General features: G+C 39.0%; 1 protein-coding gene across 3 annotated transcripts in view; it reads left to right on the top strand.

Annotated features, from left to right (window-relative positions):
- MOB2 (MOB kinase activator 2) overlaps positions 1–21,494 on the top strand; it is a 112,914-nt gene that overhangs the window by 47,299 nt on the left and 44,121 nt on the right. The window contains exon 1 of one of the 3 annotated variants that reach the window (XM_071558791.1): positions 9,239–9,338. The exons of the other annotated variants lie outside the window; for them this stretch is intronic. Within the exon in view, the coding sequence (XP_071414892.1) occupies positions 9,301–9,338 (38 nt within the window). The 5' untranslated portion in view covers positions 9,239–9,300. Of the gene's footprint in view, positions 1–9,238; positions 9,339–21,494 lie in introns of those variants that run through there. 3 annotated transcript variants of the gene reach the window in all.

Below are 21,494 nucleotides of genomic sequence, written 5' to 3'. Positions count from 1 at the left end.
TCCATAAAAAAAGAAAGTGTAACAAAAGCCCAATCTTAATCAAGCTGGATATGTTGGTAGGAGAGACTTTTTCTGGGGAAAGAGTGCGCTCTGAGATGTGTACGCTCAGTCATGCTTGAAGAAAAAAGGTATTTGATGATCATATTCACATGTGGGGCTAAACTCATCATGGTTAAAATCTTCAAGAAACACTCAAGAGCCTTTCAAAGGAAAGGGTGATATGCCTGAAAACTGTGGTGGTTTTCAGGCGACTCTAATCTGTCATGTAAAGTTTTTTGACTTCATCAATTTGGCAGTTAGTTTTTAATGTTTAAACTAAGTTGCTTCTTGGTTATTCAGTTTTCAGCCAAAAACTGGTTCTCATCTAACTTGGGTCTTCACAGCAAGTTTATTCATTCTCCTTACACCGGCATTCTAGGTAATGACACAGTAAAAGGACAAGAATTTCAGTGGCTGTTGGAAATTCTGCTTTTACAACTGAATTAATGTTTTGTTCCCAAAATAGGATTATTTGCTGTGTTCTCTGACATATCTGTTGCTACTGAAGAAGTATATTGCCATATCTCTGAAGGCATTTAAGACCAGCTTTCTAGGTTAAACACTTTTATGACTTAAGGCTGCATACAGGGATGTGATACAATATATAAGTAAGGATTTAGAGATTGCCTTGGACTGCAGGTGTTCCCATTGCATAAGATCGAGAGAGCACTTTGCAGTGGAAGTTGTAAAACCAGAAATGGGTCAGACAGCACTTGTGCAAAGTTTGGATGCAATTTAGTGGTGGGCATACAATTTTTTTGACTTGAGAATGGTAGCATATAAAGTAAGAATCTAGTAATTAGGCCTTGTCTACCATATTGCCTTGAGAGCTTGAACCCCATGTGTGAGAAAATTTCTCTATTTATTGAATTTTACAAGAGTAACAAAATTGGTGAAACAAAGAAAATTAACCAGCAGAAAATGTACTTACAAGATGCGTGTTGGGTGCCTTGGCTAATTCCAATCCCCAAAGCACACCCCTGAAATCAAATCTCCCTCCTTTAAAGGCTTTTAAGTCCCACCCCATTCACATAACAGAAGGGATGTTCCCTCGCCTCTGGTTGGTTATGTTATGTTTTGATAAGAGGCGGGGTCTTGATGAGAATGGCAGCCTCCATGGCTGCCACGTGCTGGGGGGTTTGCTTCATTTACATAAATTTCACAATTTCCCTGGAATTTTCCCAGACGTGTTCAAATTCCTTCCAACTTCACAATATGCCTATATATCAGTAGAAAGCCCCTTTAGATTAGCGCCCTCTGTTTAATATGTTTGCTTGTAGTAAAACTTTATTTCTCATACAGGTTCAACAAAAATCTTTAGAGAAAACGTGTGAGCTCACACATGAGAGAATGAAGGGCAGTTATTCAGAACTGAAATGCAGTTTCTCTCATGTAAAAGATGTTTGGAAAGACAGAAGGCCTAAGCAGTGAGATTCGAATTGAGAGCTGTTATTCTTTCATTTGATTCTTGGCCTTGCAAGAGTCATTGCATCCCATTAATCCCTAGATTTTCTATCACCTTACATCCTGAGTGTCCAAGTGGCTTTTTACTGCAGTTTTACACTTTGGGAAAAGATAGCAAAGTGGAAGACATGAGCTAGCTGCTAGAGATATAGGAGACTCTTCATTGGCCTTAAACCGTTTTAAGTATCAAGGAGTATTTTATAGCTACCAGCTCTCTGATATTCAAAGTCAAGTATTCTGGCATTACTAGAGTTTTGCTTCACATTTGCTGCTGTGCCTTAGAAAGTGAAAATAGTAAGTGCAGATGGTGCCTCACGTGTCTTACCCTTGGTAATGGGGAAAGACAGAAACAGGGCTGACTTTTTGATTCTGTTTCCAAGTAATTTCCTTTTATCTGCTCCACTTTATAGCCATTTCCTCCTGGATTTTTCCACTGTAATGACTGTAACAATCACTGACACAGGTTGCAGGGATTGAGGGCTCTTCTCCAAAGTGCTATGTAAACGCTAGTTAATGTTCTGATGCTCTCAAATGTGCGGGCCACACTCTTGACTGGAGTGAAGTATTCCCGCCTTTCTTAGAAGGATGGATGCCTAGGCTTATGCCTGGGATTAGTCTACAAAGACTTTTTGTTGAACATTTAGGAGCTTGCAAAAATGTGAATAACAGCAGCTGAAGTCAAATTTGGCAAGGGCTTTGTTAGGACCCCTAAAAAACCCTGATGATTTATGTTGCTGCCTTTGCCTTTGACATACACGGTATTTTTCACTTTGCCTACATTTCAGAGAAGCTGTTTCATATGTGCACTGATTTGGAAGTAGAATGATCTGCTAAAACATTACCATATTTGTTTTGAGATTGTCAGTTTGCTTCTTTCTGAAGGTAAGGTGTAAAGCATGTCTGATAAGTGACCTCTACAAATGCAGGGTGGTAATTTTTATGCTCAGAATTTATTTCTGAAATAGTCTCTCCTCCACTTTTCTCCTTTTTTCATACCAATCAGTAACTGATAGATTATCTTAAAGCTTCTGATTGTTGCTGTCTTCCTGTAATGTAGGTGTTGGCTTTACATTCTTTTGTTGCTAATCTTTGGTGCCCCACCCCCAGTGCTCCCAAGTGCCATTTCCCACACACAATTCCTGTGGTCCAAGTCAACCATATTCTATGGGTGCAGAACTGTTCCTTTGTTTAGATTTGTACTGGATACTGAAGTGCAGGGAGTTCATCAGTGTGTCCCTTCCTAAGCAAGCATTTTTGCTTACTTTTGCACAGAGCTTGCAGACTCATCTCAGCTAGAAACTGCAAAAGAACAACCCATTGGCTGCCAGATTTCTCATCGTTTACAGGTGTAAATGTTAAACTGCTTGAATAAATAATTTTCTTTTATTTAAAATACTTGGCAATAAGAATCTATATCTTCAGTCTTAACTTGGAACCAAAGTAATTATTTCCTTTACCCCAGTGTGGGAGGAGCATTCCAGAGTCGCATCAGTGTGTCTGTACAATAGCGAGGATGGTGATGGAAGAGATGAATGAACCCTTGAGGACATAGGGGAGGATGTGCACGACCAAGCTCAGAAGTGAGTTTTAAAGGAGATTGAGTGAGGGCCTGACACTTTTCATTTGTTTTAAATTAAAAATATTGTAGTGTCTGAGCCTGTAGTTGTATGCCTGTTGTACTCACTAAGCTATATATGGCATGCAATCTGTTTTATAAAATTGATACTCTCAGTTTATTTCAGTTTACAACACTTCGGTTGTATTTCCCGATACCTCTTGTTTTTAACAGTTTGTTCTGTTTTTGACCAAAGTTGCAGCCTTTTTTTAGTATTCAAAAATTTTCCTTCCTTTCCTTTGTTAACGGTTCTCTATAACAAAAAGTTGTATTTGTAGGATATCAGGTTTCTGTACTGGAACCTGGGTACTGTTTCATTGTTAACAAAACCAATCCAGTTTCAAACTTTTTTGTTGTTGTTGAAAAATTGCTGATAGTTTTTAGCACCTTAAGGTGAGACCATTTGACTAAATTAAAAAAAAAAGGGAAAAAGGAAAGAAGCCAGTTATGCAGGAGAAAATGTAACTACTTTTTCTTTCTGCTTGTTTTGTAGGCTTCAGGGATATGTATGTGCCTGATCATGTTTAATTTTAGCTAAAGTCTTTCTCAGAAATTTCTTTCCTGTTCTCCCTCTGTGGTACTCCTGGATTGTATCACTAGCTAAATTTTGCAGCAGAGACTTTTATACCGACTGGGAGTTGTTGGGTGGAGCATGTTGGTAATTCATACAGTTGTTTCCTGTTCTTGGGCTGAAGGGGCAGTGCCTGCTCTAAATTACCTGCTTGATGCTCTTGCCAAGAACATCAATCTTCTCTTACTATTTTTTATGTTATTTTATGAGCCTTCCTTTGAGAGAAGGTGGAGAGAGTTTTGAGGGCTGATCCAAATAGGGGTCTTCCAGCTCTACAGCCATTTGCCACAGTTACATAAATACCTGTTGTCCAAGTAGCCGGTGTGAGTGCCCATCTGTGCGAAGCAGGGCAGCTTTCACCTCCCACTGAAACATTTATTTTCCCACAGTACTTTGTTAACCCTGTGTAAGGACCTTTCTTTAACGCCAAAATTAATTATTAAATTCTGTCTAGCTGCTTCTCTTTTTAAAACCTAAAAAACATTTAAGATAAGTTGAAAAGAATGCTCTTGAGCACTGTGAAGTCCAATACTGAACTACATTACATTTACTCTTTTAGACAACCCTTCCTAAGAGGGATCTGTGTGTGTGTGGTTTCAGACAGTTTGGCAAACGCTGAAAACTTGGTCTTTCCTGTATTAGGCCATGGGCAGATGTCCACTAAGAATGATTAGGCAAAATTTATATGAAGGCCTTGTAAAATGGTGCGTGTGTTTTTTTCCTTTCTTTTTTTCCCCTCCTCCCTTATCCTCTAACTTGAGAAGTTTTATGTGGGTGTGTATTTTTTCTAAATTTATAACCCCTGGCTTTTGCCCTGGTCCGGTAGAAACTGCTCACCCACCCTTTTCCGTTTCCAGGCGGATTGCTGTTCTGTTATTTCAGTTCTGTAACTTTCTCCAACACTATCCTGTTTTGCTTATTATAAAGTGCTTGCAATAACCCTTTCAGTGCTGCTGTCATCTTTGCCTTAAATCAGGACTGGCCGTTGTATTCATTAAAAAAAACCGACAACACAAAACAAAAATCTTCTAAAAAGGAAATTAAAGATTTCTCCCTTGTTACAGCTTTCTGTTTGAGTGTATGGAAACGTGCTATGGCTTTCATTTGTGTATTGATCATTGTAGTGTCCCCACAGAGGTTTTTTTTCATTATTATCAATACTAATCCAAAACCCTCACTGCAATGGGATTTCTTTACAGCTTTGACAGAGAAATCCCTTCGGCTCTGAAGCTGAGGCAGCACTATCTTCACATGCCAAATGAATTAGCAGAATTTGGGGAAAACATTTACATCCAGCTATGTCTTAGAGTCAATTTTCTTGTTCTTCTCTTTTGCTTCTTCATTCCTGATCCAGCAGCAGTTGATATTGACCTGTAAGGTCTTTGTTTCTTTAATACCAGTGTTTAAGCCTGAATGAGCTAAGTAGCTGTGTAAAAGTAAAGTGAACCTGACTGACCTACTGTTTGGTGTAGTGCTGTAAGTGTATTGTCAGACCAGAAAAGTAGCCTCAAATTTGTTCCTTGTCACAATTCAGTATTTATTTGATTATCTTGGGAATTAACTTGGACGACCCTTACGTGCAAGTTATGATGGAAGACATTAGAAAACAAGGTTAAGCAGTAGGTTAGTGGGTATTTTCCAAAAGAAAGAGTAAATTGTTCTCTTCAGTAGTCAAACAGACAAACTCAAATAGATTTTTCAAAAACATTGGAGGGAGTCAGTCAGGGATACACCTATAAAATAACACTCAGTGCTGTAAAAGTAACTTCTTCACACTTGTGAAAACCCTGGTCTGGAAAATAGGGTACTTATGGGTACTCTGTCTCCTCTCTTTCCTGACCAGATGTGAAGAACTGAGTTTGCTAGTGAGTGTTTCTTTTTAGATGTAGAAAGATGTTTCATTCATATGCAAAGCTCCCCTTGGATGAATAATTAAGCTCTGAGTGTACTGTAAGTCTTTCCAAGTAGTAGAGGACTGCTATTCTCTTCTGTGCCCGGCTTTTTACTTAACATGTACGTTTCCTTAATAAATGGGAATTTTTTAATAGTAATTGAAACAGATCTTTTAATGCTGTTTTCAAAGCACAAAGTAGCTGGGAGATGGTTGAAAATGGTAAATCATCCATACTAATTTCTCTTATCTAAGAACTGCTCTTTGAGCTAATGTCCAGAATAACTGGGACAAATGTTCCTGTTCAAATTCCCCTTGGAAGTGGAGCAGTAATTGGATGCATGTTTAGCCTGGGAACAAATAATCCGTGCTGAAGTTTATGGATTCTGCTTGGGAAAGGCAAAAAAAGAGAAGTGGGCTATATCAATGCTTTATTTTGTCAGAAGGGATCTTAAAGAGACATAAAATATTTCCCTGCTCCCATGTGTCTTTACCACAGTGAGGATGATTCAGCTTGTGTGTGTTCTCTGGAATGCGTACATGTAGGGAAGGAGAGAGGAGAAAAGGATTTCTGTAGGTGCCACTAACTGAAAATACTGTGGGAGATAACGTGTACAGCACATTGCCTCACCATGGAGTTGCCTACTTCAGCCAGTTTATCATCTTTATTTGCATGTTGACTAAAAATAAGGGGCTTTTTATCCTTGTTAACAAAACACGTTTCTCCAGAAGACCTCACTGAAGCAGGAGTTCATTGTTTCTGAAGCAGTTGTGTTGGCAAATAGGCTTTAGGTTTCTGTGGTAAGTTCTTTTGTCCATGATAGCATTTTGGGATCCCAGCATCAATGTGGCTCACTCTGGCTCTGATTGGACAATTTATATTTAGTTGCTGGTTTCCTGTAATAGTTTTCAGATGGAGATGTTAAAGAACACATGCCCTTGTGCTGCTGTAATCCCAAAAGAGCATGGGGGAGTGAAAAAAAAAGAAAAAGCATTGATGTCTTTCCACAGAAGTAGTTCGGAAAAAAACAGCAGCTGCTTGCAGATACAGAATGCTGAAATTAATTTTTAAAAAATTAGGTAGCCTGTAAAGCCAAAATGCTCAGAAATCCATGGGAACATCACTTAGATTTTTTATCTGGAAAGAACCTTAAAAAAGCTGCAGGAAGGTCTACATTTTTTCTTTAAATTACAAAAATTGTGATTCTCCAGTTTAGGATAGTAGTCAATTGATATTAACTAATAGTCATCCACACCACCTCATGACAGCTCCTGTGTCCCATATTGCTGGTGCACTTCCAATGCAAATTAATAGATGCCCCAAAACATGTCACATATGATTCATTTATACTGTCAGAGACATCTTTTATTTCAAGTAAAACTGAAAACATACCAAATCTACTCTCAGCCTGGGTCTAAGGTGACCTCTCCAGAAATCCTGGCTTAGAAGAAAACTGAGTTCAAGTTTTCATGTGAGATGGGTTTCCAGAACTCTTAGGAATTATCTTTACCTAATGTTTTTATTTATTAGCTTTAACTATTTCTTACTCTATAAATTACTAACCAAATAAATCACCCTAGTTTTCTTTGATGAGCTTTCAGGAATGTGCCTCCTCTTTATGTAGTGCTGGTAGGTAGCTGCCTGTAAGGACCTAACTTCTAGTTCTTCTGTGGCCATAGTGAATCTTTGCCAGCTCCAGAGGGACAGCAGGGCCTGACCATAGCACAGGATAAAATAAGGCCCTGGTGCCAGACAGTACATACGTAGGATCTTTGTTGAGTTGTTGATGAGGTATGATTCTTTTCCATGACGTATATGACAAAACTGAAGTGCTGCTACCACTGTCCTCATAATGTATTGGACCTGTTTGGAGTCCTGGCCAGTATAACTTACTTCGAACAGGGACTTCTCAAGCATGTTTTAGTCTGGTTGGACTAGAGCTAGTTTGTCTCATGTGGTTACTCAGCACCATTTTCATTTTTTCTACCAGCTAGTGGGAGCAAATCATAGAAAGGTGGGGATGGGAGACCTAGTTGGTCCCCAGATCCTGGAGCAAGATCATGTCAAAGACTTGCTCTAATGGGGACTCCATTCCTGTACTTAAAAATCAAACACACACTGCTCCACAAGCAAAATAATACTAACCTGGTTTATTTCTTGCTTAATTCAAATCCCTTTGTGATGGACAGGAAGAACATTTTGTTTCTTTTCTCTTTACAGCAGTGTTCTAAATTTTTGGAAGGTGTTATCTGGTTTTCCTCCCTCAGGTTTTCCCTCTGTGAGATAAATAATACTCTTCTTGTTGCTTTCTGTGTTACAGCTCCAGATGAGGCCTGATAGATGCTGAGAATTGCTTTTTGTCTTGTGGGGGCAACATATTTGTACAGCTCAGTAGCGTTGCCTTTTATCAACAGTATGGCATTGTTGATTTCTAATTAATTGTAATTTTTTGTGATCTATTCAGTCCCTGTATAGGTATACTTGATTACATCCTAATCTGGGCCACCTAGAGAGAAATTAAGCAATTTTCCCATTTTTTTAAGGCTGGTTTTCTGTAACTGTCAAATTATTTAAAATGAAAATTCAGCTTAATAAATATATAGTCTTTAGACATTGGAACCATTAAAATAAGAATAATGTTGTACCCCGTCCAGAGTTCTGTGGGGCCCTCCCAATTGCTTCTGTGTTTTTAGGTAGTGAATATTTAATCTTTATATTTGTCTAATGTGTAGCTTTCCCATTATCCTAAAGTAGTTTCACCTAGGGCACAAGTGACAGTCACTTCAACATCCATTGATAAAAATGCTTTTCATATGATTTATTAATTGTGTCAGTGTCTATTTGCCCACAGACAGTAAATGATCAACAATTACCTGGAGTAATTTTTGTTATGTGTGGTAGATTCACCCTCTGGTACAGACATGAAGCTGTGCAGCTGTTTGGTTCACAGCTATCGGGGAATGGCAGGGTGAACAGAAAGGGGAGGAAAACAGTCTCGTTGGAGACAGTGCAATCCTGTGATTTATGCAGGGCAGCCTGCCCAGGGCTGGTCTGCTAGAGAATATTTTTCTCTGCAGCATTTGAGTGTGACTTATTTGCCTGTTTTTAACCTACTACAAGGAAAATAAACCTTTTAACTATTAATTGTGTATTTCTTTCCACATGTGTAATTTCTAACTTGATATTGTGGGAGGAAAAAAATCCCAAACAGTCTTTGTTTTTGAGGGCTTCTTGTTTAGTTGCCTTGTGCTGTGAGGGTAGTGCTGAATACTTGAGTGATAGCAGGGCTGGTGAGAATGAGGGAATAGATCTGAAGCTGCTTTCAGGCTATGTAGAAGAAGAGCAGCTCATTGCTAAAGTGCCACTTTTTACAAGATTTATTCTTGCACGTGCACGGAGAAGTTTAGGTATTTTATAAAAACTCCTCTGTGAGTTTTTGCTGCTTTTCCCTAGTGGACTCCCAAGATTTTGTCAGAGTTGCGCTGGGGAGATTTTACACCTCCAGACTCTTGTTTGGCTGCAGGCAGTTTCCTCTGGGCTTCCTGTTAAGTGGCTTTGGTGGCGGTTTTACATTGTTCCTCTCTGATGACTCAGAGAATCAGGAAAGAGATCCCCTGGTGAATAAAATGCGCAACCACCAAACAGGTGCCTGTATTCTGGGGTAGCAGAGGACAAACAGCCTCATTCTGGACCTTTCCCTAAGATTGTTATCTGCAAGTATGAGACTCAAGAGGAATGGTTCATACACACTGAATGGGTAAGAAAGAGCCTGCATCCTCTTTTGATTCTTCCTCATTAAAACCATGTGAAAATGGAAGCCTTTATTTTCCTTTCTAGTGGCAGGGTACATGAAATAATGGCCATGTTTTGTGTCTCAAAAAGAACAGGAGATCTCTGTGTATGAAATATACGACTTGTTTACACAAGCCGTATATTTCTGCCACATTTTATTAGGTTTCTGCCACATTTTGTTAGGTTTGCTTTTATGGTGTGTGCATTTGGTGGGGGCTGGTTAGAGTTGTCTGTGTTTTAAAACAAGGTGGATCTACTCAGTAAAACCACAAAACATCAGGAACTGTGTGATTCCTGAAGAGGTGTCCATACTAATTATTTTAAGCATTTGCCAGCTTATGGTACAAACAAGAGCTAAACTCCTTAAATGTGATGCTCCCTGACATGGAATACAAATTACTTTAAACTTAATCAGTATGAAAAACTAGTTTAAGTAGTTTCAAGTAGTAAAAACTAGTCTGAGTTACTTTACTAGCTTTGTGGGTTTAAAAATACTGATTTTCTTTCTCTCTGCTGTTGAATCTTCTCAGCAACAGAGAATATACCATTAATGGAAAGAAGGTAACTACCTAGAAACTTCTTTTTTTAGGAATCATGTTGTAATAATTGAAAACAGAAAATTTTCAGCTGAAATTTTTTTTTATAATTGCATTTGATTTTTACTAAAACAGATTCTGGTGTATTTTCATATGATGTCAGATTTATTTCTCTGCCAGCATACTTGATCTTAAGAGGATTTGTACTTCCACAGCTCAGTGCTGGCAGTTTATTTGTGCTTGACAGGTGACTTGACAAATGAAGAAAGTTGTTGTTGGAGTGTCACTTTACTTTTGTGCTGCTTTTAACCCTCTGTAATGAGTAAGTGCTGTGATAAACGCTTCGTGGGGCAGTTGCTTTAGTGCTCTGTTCCTGAACAGCCCAGATGTGACTCAGAGTTCAGGTGCAGACTAACCCCACAGTGCCGAGGTGCTTTAACTGTGCCATGGACCATGAATTTGACTGGCAATCTCTGCACAGGAGAGGCAGAGAGCGGTGCGAAGGGATCTGACTGGGAATACTTTGGCCATGTTTTTCAGCTGGACTGCTCTGGTCTGTACAGTGCTGCTTAGAAGGATCCTTTGCTTTGCCAACATATGTTTAAATTTGATCTTTTAAAATTCTAAAATTTTATTGGAATAATGTCAGAGTAGATAGGAGCTACCATATTCCTGGCATATCCTCCACTTTTTTTTTTCTAACTGTAGTGAAAATTCCATGATCTGACTTCACACAAGATCAAACATAATTGGAAGTTACTATCTTACAGTATCTGGTTTTAAGCTGTGAGATGAATTTGTCCCTCAGTGGGACTGAGTGTAGTAGATAGAGGCTAAGAACATATTACGATTAACTTGACTTTTGTTGCAGAGGTTTTTGACCCTTTGAGAGATTATATTAGAGAGTCAATTAAGAAATGGTGCTAAAAAGCAAAAGGTAATGGATATTGCTTATGTTAAAGGAATTTTTTAGATTTTAGTTACAAGAAGAACAATCTTTAATTGATTTGAGTTTTATTAAAAATTAATGCATGGTGTAGAACTTCAGGGGAATACAGTGTACAGGATCACCCTGTGCATCTGTTCTGCCTTGTTCTAACTTGCAAGATGCTGCATAATCATTTTAAGGAATTTCAGTTGTTGTGGCCCAGTTTGTACCTGGCATAACATTTTACAGCAAGTATTTAACTGAAAGTGTTGTATTACAGTGAGTAAAAACAGTGGCACACAAATGCTTGCATAAAAAAGAAGCTTCAGCTGTGAGTTTGTGGGAGACTCCAATATTATCTGATTTTAACATGCTGATGTGCTTTGCTTTATTAAACAACAGATGCTGAGGAGTGAATTTATCTAATTAAAGAAATTCCTTTTATGTTTATCTCTTGCCTAGATGGTTAAATAATGCAAGGTAATGGAAAAAGAGCTTCAAGTATGTTTTCCTGTTTAGCCTAAACTTTTGCCGTGTCAGCAGAAAATCTTGTTTTGATCTTTAGGGGTTTTTGTTTGGGACAGTGTGTTCCACTGGCCAGGTGAAGCAGCACCCTGGTGTGCAGGTCACTTGAGGAGAGAGGAGCTCATTGGGGTGGAATGTTGTAGGGCAAATACAAAGATGCTGCAGCAGGTACCTGCACATGGAGGGGACATGGTTAGCATGGGATTGTTCCTTACAGTGTAGTGCATGAAAACTTTGAGCTCCTCTTATGTAAAAAAAAACCAAAAAAGCACTCCAAACAAACAAACCTCCACACAAACAATGAAGAGAATAGAGAGTTGCTTGTACAGCCAGACTCTAGGATGCACGTGTTATGTGAAGACTCTTCCATCTTTTGCATAAAGATACTCACTTTTTAATAGCTCTGTCTTTGGCATCTTGCAGTACTCCCCAAAATGTCAAATATTTGATCCAATTTTTAGGAAAATATTGATTGTTGCTTTTAATTTTGCTTATAAAGAAGGAACTGTAGCAAAAGTCATCACAGTAACTAGTTTTTTCCTCTGTGTATGATTTGGTCAGGCTCTGATTGCACTTGTAAACTCATAAAAGAGAAGGAAGACTACAAGGGAGTTAAGATATTTGAAAATATTTTCAAAACTAATACCAGCAAAAAGTTCCCCCTGCCTTGCCTTTCTGCTGTTCCATCACACTTTAGCTGATGCTGGAGTTAGAACTGTACAAATAGAAACTGGAAATACAACTAAAATCCAGTTTCACTTAGAAAGTGTGACTTACAGGTATTCTTTGAGCAGGTCACACTGGACATGGGCATGTTCGCTCATGCTTTTTGAAGTGGGTAATGGTTACACATGCTTGTGGAGGCAGAGTGATCTGGTGCTGAGATTCATCAGAGGACACTGAGTTAGAAGACCCACCTTATCTTGCTTAGACTGTGGGTAGAAATCCTATGTGCCAGCATCTCTTTGACAGTGTTGTTAAGTCAGCTTGGCTGTTGTGGACTAACCTGCAGTGTGCTGATTATATTTCTTTGCATTGCAAAGTTTCTTTTTATAAACGAACTTTTGAAGGTCATCCTAGCTTGGGAGATATTACTTTATTTGCCTTTTGCTGTGTTGTGACACAGTGGCAGTGAAAAATGCACTGGCTCTGTAATCATTGCAGCATCATTTTTTTCTCTTCACAATTGCTATTTTTTCTTTTGTCTTCTTTTGCTGATTTACCATTTGGAATTATACAGACTATCACTAAGTCTTTACAGGCTGGTAGGGTGTCAAGTAACAAATATTTATTACACATCTATTTCCTCTTTCTCTCCTAATGACTTAAGTTTAAGGAAGGGTGTAAATCCAAGCATCCATTTCACAAGATATGACCTCAACGCACCCGAAACAGATATGCAGCTTGAACTTTGGTGATGTGATCTAAACTTCCTGTTTCTTTTGGAATCATTAACATATAGGCCTATGCATTCCTAAAGTCTTTGTAGTGATGCAGACAGAACTGTACCTTTTTGGTGTACCTTCACAATGGCCTTGCCCTCTGCAAGAAAGCTTTGCTGCAGTGGTAAGTAGGTTCTGAGTCACAGAGGTGAAGACCTCCATTGGACAGCTGGCAACTTGTTGACCTTCCTTCAGATATCATAGGATATACTGACAAACAGTCTCCTAGGTGAAATTGCACCCAAATTGGGCTTTCCAAGGACCGTGGTCAGAGAGCCACATGGTGCCTCATGAGTCTCTTCTGCTTGTCATGACAAGACCATGGAGCCTACACTTGGTCCGCAATGTTTTCTAAACCAGTGCAGGTTTAAAACCTTGATAACTGTCTCAAGATGGCTGTTTAAGCAATAATCTCTTCAACTCCTGCATAGTGGCCATCCCAAACCCCCATGGTGATTGAATGGAACAACACATACAAAAGGTTATTTGCTGAAACAAACACGTAGCACAAACTACAATGTTTAAATGTCAATTTAAGAATTTTTATCTTCTTATCATTACCCTGCTTGACTGCACTGTAGAATAACTGCTGTGTGGTGTGTTTTCCTGGGACATTTTTAAGTGCCAAAGCAATATAGCTAGACAGTGCATTCAGAAATCTGGCAGGGGTGAAAGCTTTGAAAATTCAGTGTTTGCAGCTTAGCATCTCAGTGCCTGTGCTACTGAGGAGCACTTGCTCAATTTTCTTGAAAAGTTTGTGTTCAACTTGTGGCATTGGTGTTTCACTTGAGAATTCAAGTATTTTGACATCTCCCTTCTGCTCAGTGCAGCCCCAAGCCCTTCTACAAATACTCTTTTGAGTTCTGCTGCATTAGTCCTGGTTCTGTGTGTACATGAAGGTGATTATATCTAATTGCAGTCAGAACTAGCCCATGCCTTGAAACAAATTTGAGTTGGACAGGAACAAAATACTTAGGAATATCTTAATGATTAATGGATGCTCAACTGACTCTGATAAAATATTGTTGGCCCCAAGATGTTTCCTCTTCTCCAAGCCACTGCTTTAAGCTAATGACTTTTGATTTTGAGCCAAGCACTGAAATTGAAAAAGAATTTATTTTTCTTGTGTGCTTCCGTCTTGTACTGACGCAAAGCAAGCCAAGGATAAAAAGTATATCATATGCTTGTTTTGCCCAAAAAAGCAGAAGTCGGAAAAAGCATAGTAAGCCTGCTTCAGAAGGCTGTTTATTAAGTCTCATTGCAACAGCAGGAAAAAGAGCTTTGAAGGATGTGACAAACAGTTCATGAAAGCCTGTTGAAATAGCTCATCTGGCAGACAGAGGTAGTATGAACACCCAAATATCTTATCTGAGGAGAAGTAGCTGTTTGAACAGTCCTCCCCGATTACCACACTTTCTGTCATGAAAGAAAGGGGAAATCTAAGGGTAGCAATACAGACTGTTATGCTTGGAAAGCACAGCACAGATTTAACAGATCAGGGCCAAAAATGTTCAGTATCCCATTCAGTTTTTACTGGATTGGGAATCCATTTTTGGAGAGTCATGTTTAGAATACTTTATGGTGTCAGAGAATGTAAGCCAAGATGCAAAATGCCAGCACTGCTGGCTGAGCTCTGTCTCACTGAAGGTATCTTAGTACTTTCTTGGTCAACTGTTAGCCAGCCCTCTGCTCATTTATAACTTAGTTGCAGATTCACTCTTCCACTTTCTGAAGCTGACAGCGAATCTCATTGATATGCTTCAGTTACAAAGTGAGGTGGCTTCTCCCATGTCATTAAAATGCCCTTATTTTGGTCTTTTTTTGGAGAAAGGAGGGTTACTGCTGTATATACAGGGATGATGTTCCTGTAGTGTTTGGATGAAGACTGAGATCTGAGGCTGCTCTGACTGCCAGGTTGTGTACAGAGGGAGAACATCCCCTGAGGACAAGCAAAATGTGGCAAATGCTCTCATTCTATACATAGCAGAAGTTTCTTTTATAAAATGCTTTTGCCAAGTCTCCCACTCCACTCCCCTGCATCCCATGTTGACCATGTCGTCACTGTGCAGTGACCTGGCTGAACAGTCGGGACCAGATTTCAGTCCAGCACCATTTCCCACACCCAGACAGGGCTGCTGGCTCTCTCTGGCCACTGCTGCTCCTCTGTGCTCTGGATTTTCATTACTGCAGGTTCTGGCTGCTGTTCCCTGTGCTCCGCCAGAGAAAGACCCCACTCACTTTACTGTTGACTCTGCTGTAGGAACCACAGAGAGGTGTATGGACCCATCAAAAGTTGGAGGGGAGAGTGACAACATGAGAGTCTTGAAAGCAAGCAGTGGGGCCAACAGTGGTGTCACTGTCTAGTGACAATAACTTACCATTTACAACAATTCTACCACATCTTGGCATTATTTATGTATCCTGGACAGTTCCTGCTACTGTCCCCCTTACTGTTTGCTAAATAGAAGGACTTGTAAATATAGTGCAAAATATCAAACTACTTCTAAAATTCTAATTCTAAATCTTTTGAGTTAATCTTTAGGAATGCTGATTCTATTGGTTCTTTTTAAACTACTTAAACCATTTGGGCTGAGAAAGTTGGGCCTGTTCAGCCTGGAGAAAGTGGAGACCTCACAGCAGCCTTCCAGTGTCTGAAGGGCCTACAGCAAAGCTGGAGAGGGACTCTTCATCAGGAACTGTAGTGATAGGACTCAGAGTAATGGGTTCAAACTGAAAGAGGGGGAAACTTAGGCTAGATATTAGAAAGAAATTCTCTACTTTGAGAGTTGTGAGGCACTGGAACAAGTTGCCCAGAGAAGCTGTGGATGACTGGTCCCTGAAAGTGTTCAAGACCAGGTTGGATGGAGCTCTGAGCAACCTGGTCTGGTAAAAGGTGTCCCTGCTCATGGCAGCAGGATGGAACTAGATGATCTTCCATGCCAAACCATTCTATGATTGTACTGCCCTTTATATTCAGCCTAGCTGTTCACGTAGCATTTGCCCTACAGTGCAAGATTTATGATCTCTCATTATGTTATTTCTTTCAGATTTTTTTTGGATGTCTGAGCATTCGAAAGTAGTTTAAGCATTTTTGTATTCATTAACAATGTATGTGTAAAAGCCTAAACTGTAAGCCTTATATGGAGAAAATATTATAAATGTAATACTTTTAAATAGATTTCATTAGAACTTGCACTGTGAGTCGTTGTTATATTAATAGAGCTATTCCCAAATATGGTTTTGGAACTGGGCCTTCTTCATGATGAATGCTGCAAATGACTTACAGAAAATAAGTATTTCCATTATATATAAAATTTTTCAGGGATAACCTCTTGGTCAGCCTGTTACACAGATCAGTGAAGCATATAGTATAGAATAATTTTGTAAGGTAATTCTGAACCTGCAGTACTTTATGCCAGATGATATTTTAGTCAGAAAAGTCTTTTTTTTATATGAAAAAGTGCTTACGAAGTCAGACTCAGGCTGTGACACAGAATCATGCTCATTTTAATACGTACTCTTAAAACTGGCCTGATCAGTTACTCTCCCACCCTTTGGAAATATTTAAATAAAAGAACAACCTATAAGAATATATATTCATTCTCATGGCTTATCTACGTGCAGTTAACAGTAACTCTTCACAGGTATTTTATTAATCTCTACCAGAAGCCAAGATTTAATTCAGAACTCCAGAATGTGCTGTTACAGGTCCTGTGTGTGTGCATTTTTTCCTTTTTTTTTTTTAAATTATTTTTCTTCCCACAGTAGCATATGTGCTTACTCAAAATGCCTCACCTCTTGATATAAAATAATGTTGTGGCACAAATTCTAGAAAACTCATCCTTGCTCTTACACAGAATCTCAGGTGATGATGAGTGCTCATATTAAGACTCGAGCATTACAAAGATACTTCATTAACAATCTGGGTCCAGAAAAGGGAAAAAGAAAACACTTTAGAGGCTTAACTTTTCCCTTTCTTCTTTTTTTTTTTTTAAACATCTTCCCTGCCAACTCCCTTTCTCCCTCCCTCCCTCCAAGTAAATTGCTTTGTGGAGTGGGTAGTGTGGTCAGGGCTTATAATGACAGTTGTATATACACAGGGTAAGAAGCACCACTAAAAGTAGCCATATAATTTATCTGTTTTACACCAGAACTATTCACAGCCCGATTTATAGTTCATTAATAATAACTAGGGGCAATAAATTAACTGTCAACTTTTACACCAGTTACTGTGAATTGCAGACGGAAGAGCATGAATTGCAATGGACAGTTTATTTCTGCTTCTTCCCCTAAGGTGCTTTGAGGAACAGAGCTTTTAAATGAGTTGAAGTTTCTTTCCTCACAGCTGTCTTGAGGGGACTCTTGATTATGGTCCACTCTAAAGCTATGAACAGAGAAATCAAAACCTGTTAATGATTTTTAAAAATCTTAAATTCCTGAAGCTCTGTCCTGCCAACAACACAGCATAAACCATCACTTTGCTTAGTGATGCTGGCTTAGCTAAAAGAAAATATGGGTTCTATGACTTACTCTGTGTGGGAGAGAACAGCAGCGATGCCCATGGATGCTAAAGCTAAGGAAGTGCCATGCATTGGCAGGCAAGATGCTCGTGCTGAGTGTGAGTCGCTGGCAGCACCACGCTGACTCTGCGTCATGTTTATTGGCTTGGGAGCTTTATTTCATGGCAGTCCTGCAGCTACATTACTCAAAGGTGTTGAACGTATTACTTTTGAATACAAGCCTTTGCCTTCCAGTCAGTTTTAATTACGGGTGTATTCTAGATACAGTAACAAAGCAGTTTTCTGAGGGGAATTTAATAATTTTTTCATTATAATTTGATTTCATGGAGCTTGTTAGAGGATTTTTGTAATGCATGATGGCTCACAGAACACTCTGAAGAGGAATTACATTGACCTACATATGTAAATATTGTTATGAGGTTAAATGCTGTTTTGTAATATGCTCAAGACACCACACTTAAGATTATTAAAAGAATCTTTTTTTTCTTTTTCTTTTTTTTACACCAGGCTCTAAAAGACTGTTCAGTATGACCTCGACAAACATAAGTTAAGGTAGCTGTGCAGGAACTGAAAGAAATCAGATTTTTTTGAAGATGCATTTTTTTTCACTAAAAAATTGGCATTTCTCCATGGTTGGAATATGACTTTTGAGGAGAGATTGCTTCCCATCCAGATTAGCACTCTAATAATAAGCAGTTGAGATGTTAGGTGCCTTCTGTGAAGGTGGATAACATAAACTTTGTGTGATGCAATCAAGCTATTTTAGGATTTTTTTTTTAATGTAGCTCATAGCAAGTAGTGTCAAACCAGCACCTCAGGATTTTTTCAGCGAAGAACCTTCCTTGTTCATGCTAATTATTTTCCTGTGACTAGTTTTTAATATGTGTTCCTGGAATATGTACGATCACCAAGATCTGTCCTTTGACATACAAGTTAGTTATCAAGTGACTGGCCCTCCTAGAAAGCTCACATACATTTCTGTCCTAATGAATTTCTTTTTCCTGAGCTAAAGATGAGAGTACTACTATGGTAGCCTTATGGTTTCTGAGGTGGAGGTGTAGAACTTTTCCTGTGCTCTGGGGAGCTATATGCTACACTTGAAACAGTATAGTCTCATTTATTAAACATGGATAAAACGTCTAGCCACTTCATAAGGTGCTTAAGAATGGATTAACTTGTACAGCTATTGAAAAAGACATATTTATTTGCATTTGTCACATTTCTGTAAAGGTACATAAAGTCTGTGCAAGGGTCTAACCACCTGAAAACTGGAGTAAAAATAACTGATTTTTATATTTATGGACAAGTTGTATGAAATATAAATATGTTCAAAAACAACAGCACCAGAGTGAGTAACCATTAGTAAGCCCAGCCAATCTGTTGCTTACCTTAGAATAATTACTGGTCTGCATTTGAAGAACAAATCTTAATGTTGCCAAACTCCACCTTTTTCCTGCCCAGTCTATATGTGGGAGTCTTTATATGACTTTGTTTCCTGTTTCCCAGACAAGGGAGGGGAAAAATGTGTTTTCTCCTTGTTCTGAAAAACAAAAGACAGGCAGTGAGTGCACGCCTGCAGCAGCTGCCAGCCAGAGCCAGAGCCTGTGGGGAGCTGCAGCCTCCACTGGGGTGCTCGGCTCGGCCCTGGGGAAACAGCCCTGAGTTCCACAGTGATCACATCGGGATTTACCTGCAGAGTTGCCTCAGAGACAGAAACTGGACAAAAGGTGTTCAAAAGAGCTGGACGTGTAGTTTTTATTATGTCCCTTTGACCCAGTCTTTGACATGTAGAAAAATTGTCATTATCCTCCTTTCCTTGCAGGATTTCTTCCCAAATCTCTTTTTTTTTTTCAGTTTTATGGATTAGTTTTTGTCACAGACTACTGAACTTTGAAGGATGAGTTTTGCAAGGGACAGAGGATACAGCAGCAGGGAGGGAGGGAACATGTGCTTAAGCCACATAGAAAGTCATTGTAGCCCTTTCTGAGTGCAATACTAATAAAGTTGTAACCACTGTAAAAATGTATGTGATAGCAACACAGTGATCTTTCTTTTGACTTGGAGGGGTATCTGTGCAGATGTGGCAACCATGTTTTTCCAATAACAAGTCTATTAGTTTAGATATTTACAGGGATTCCAATTCCATCCTGTATTATGTGAACAAAACCAGCTTCGGCCTTTTCCCACCTTAAAATTTCAATGTTACTCATATTTGAACACGCTAATTTAAAATAGTACAAATTGGGACTGCTGTGTTTTAAAGTCCACTCCACTGCTACAGATTACAAAAATAAATTTTATTTTCGTAGAGGCGACTTCAACCAAGTTAGAGTTCACATCTCCTCTTTATGCTCTCCTTTTAAGGAAAAAAACCTTTACTTTTGCTCTTTGTTGGAGAACTTTGTAGTTAATAATGTAACACATGATTGATAATGGAATTACAGGGCAAATAGTAGTGTGTCACTGTGTATTAGAGAAGTCCTATGAATAACTAACAGCTCTCCTTAAAATGGTTCCAGAACTAAAAGTAAGGTTTTGGGGGTTTCAGAGCATGGTTTTGAATTATCAGTTTGTTTTTCTCTGTTATGCTCCAGAAAGGAGTTACGTTGTGTCTAGGTTTGCTGCTTTTGCTCTGTCCGTCAGCACATCCTCTAGCTACAGGAATTCTGAAGAACATTTGGTGGGAGGGATAGTGTCTCTTACTGTTTTGGAGAAACTTAGTGGACTGAATAAATAAATTGAGCTTTTGATATTTTACATGTATTGAAAATCTAGATATAGTAAGTTTCCAACTTGGCTACGATGACACTGTTAATAAGAGATAAAAAGTGGGAATTTCCACTTCTGTATGCAAAGAGTAGTTTATCAATAGTAAATATGATAGTAAATCTGATAATTAGTAAATCTGCTCTGTAGCATATGCAACTATGATAATAATGAGGCAGTTTCTGTGCTACAAACTATTTTGCAATACAGGTTAAATATTTTCATTGTCATGTTCTTGAAAAATAGTTATAATTTGTCTGCTCCCCTGTAAGTAAATATTTGAACAAATACTGCAATTTCAAAATAGACAGGTCTCTGAGGATTAAAACAATATTTATAAACAAAGTGTTTAAGAGCATGCTTCATCTCCTACTTAGGAGTGCGATTCCCTATTTGTCCCAAATACATACTTCAAGCTTCATATGCTGCAAGATTCAGACATAATGCTCAGGCTCGATCTTCTTTAATGTTACTATGTAGAGTGATTCTTCAAAGGATGGCTAGAAAACTGCAGGACTGTGAGATTATTTTCTTTTGGTAGTCTTCAGCCTTGGTGAGCTGTTTCCTGACAGTTGTCTGACATGTGAGAGTGCACTGAACAGCTCTGCTTGGATTGTACTTCTCCTGTCTCAAGTCTGAGTCTCCCATTCCTGCAGGTGTTTTCCTGTGTGCTGGAGCACTCCTGAGTTCCTCTTACAGCAGTATTCAACACCACATGCTGGCAGTATGGGACAATGGAACAAGTAACTATGTGTAATTTGCTCTGCTTATGTTCCTATCACTCTCACTCATGGAAACCAATGTGCTGTTCTTTGCACGAGCATGTGAAGCTCTTGGTGTGAATGTTCTGCTGTTCAGCAGTTCAGCTAAGCCACTGGAGTGGCAAACCTTTCCTGAAACGGACTTCCTTTCCCTAGCTGGGTTCTGCTGTTTCTCTTGCATGTCTGATAACTCTGAAATTGCCTCATGGCGAGCTGCGTCACAGGATTAAACTGGCAGAAAAGTAAAATGCGCCATTTCCAGTTGCCTTGGTCAGGGAGGAATGGAAGGGAATAATCTCTGAAGAAGCTGGCTGACAGAGTGGCTCGGCTGTGTTACCAAAAGATGCCCTCACAGGGCTTCAAAATATTCTAGTGGCATTTTGTGTTGGTAGATTACTGAAGAACACTGTTAGGAGACCTTTATTTCTTGACTGCTTAAGCACTATTTAAATATTAATTTACTCTAAATGTGTTTTTTCCTCAGAGGTTTTGAGTATGAGAATGTCAATGTGGTTTTGTTTCTTTGTATCCATTCAGCCAATTTTTGAACAGCATTTCAGCTTTTGGTTTATTTAATATTTGTATGTGCACAGAGCAGCTGTTTGTTGCCTTCATGGAAATGGAAGGCTATTTGTGAAGGGTT

The sequence above is a fragment of the Pithys albifrons genome, chromosome 6 (assembly GCF_047495875.1).
Source record: "Pithys albifrons albifrons isolate INPA30051 chromosome 6, PitAlb_v1, whole genome shotgun sequence".
Lineage (NCBI taxonomy): Eukaryota > Metazoa > Chordata > Aves > Passeriformes > Thamnophilidae > Pithys > Pithys albifrons.
Note: the sequence above shows the minus strand (reverse complement) of the source record. Positions and strands in the feature narration are given on the sequence as shown.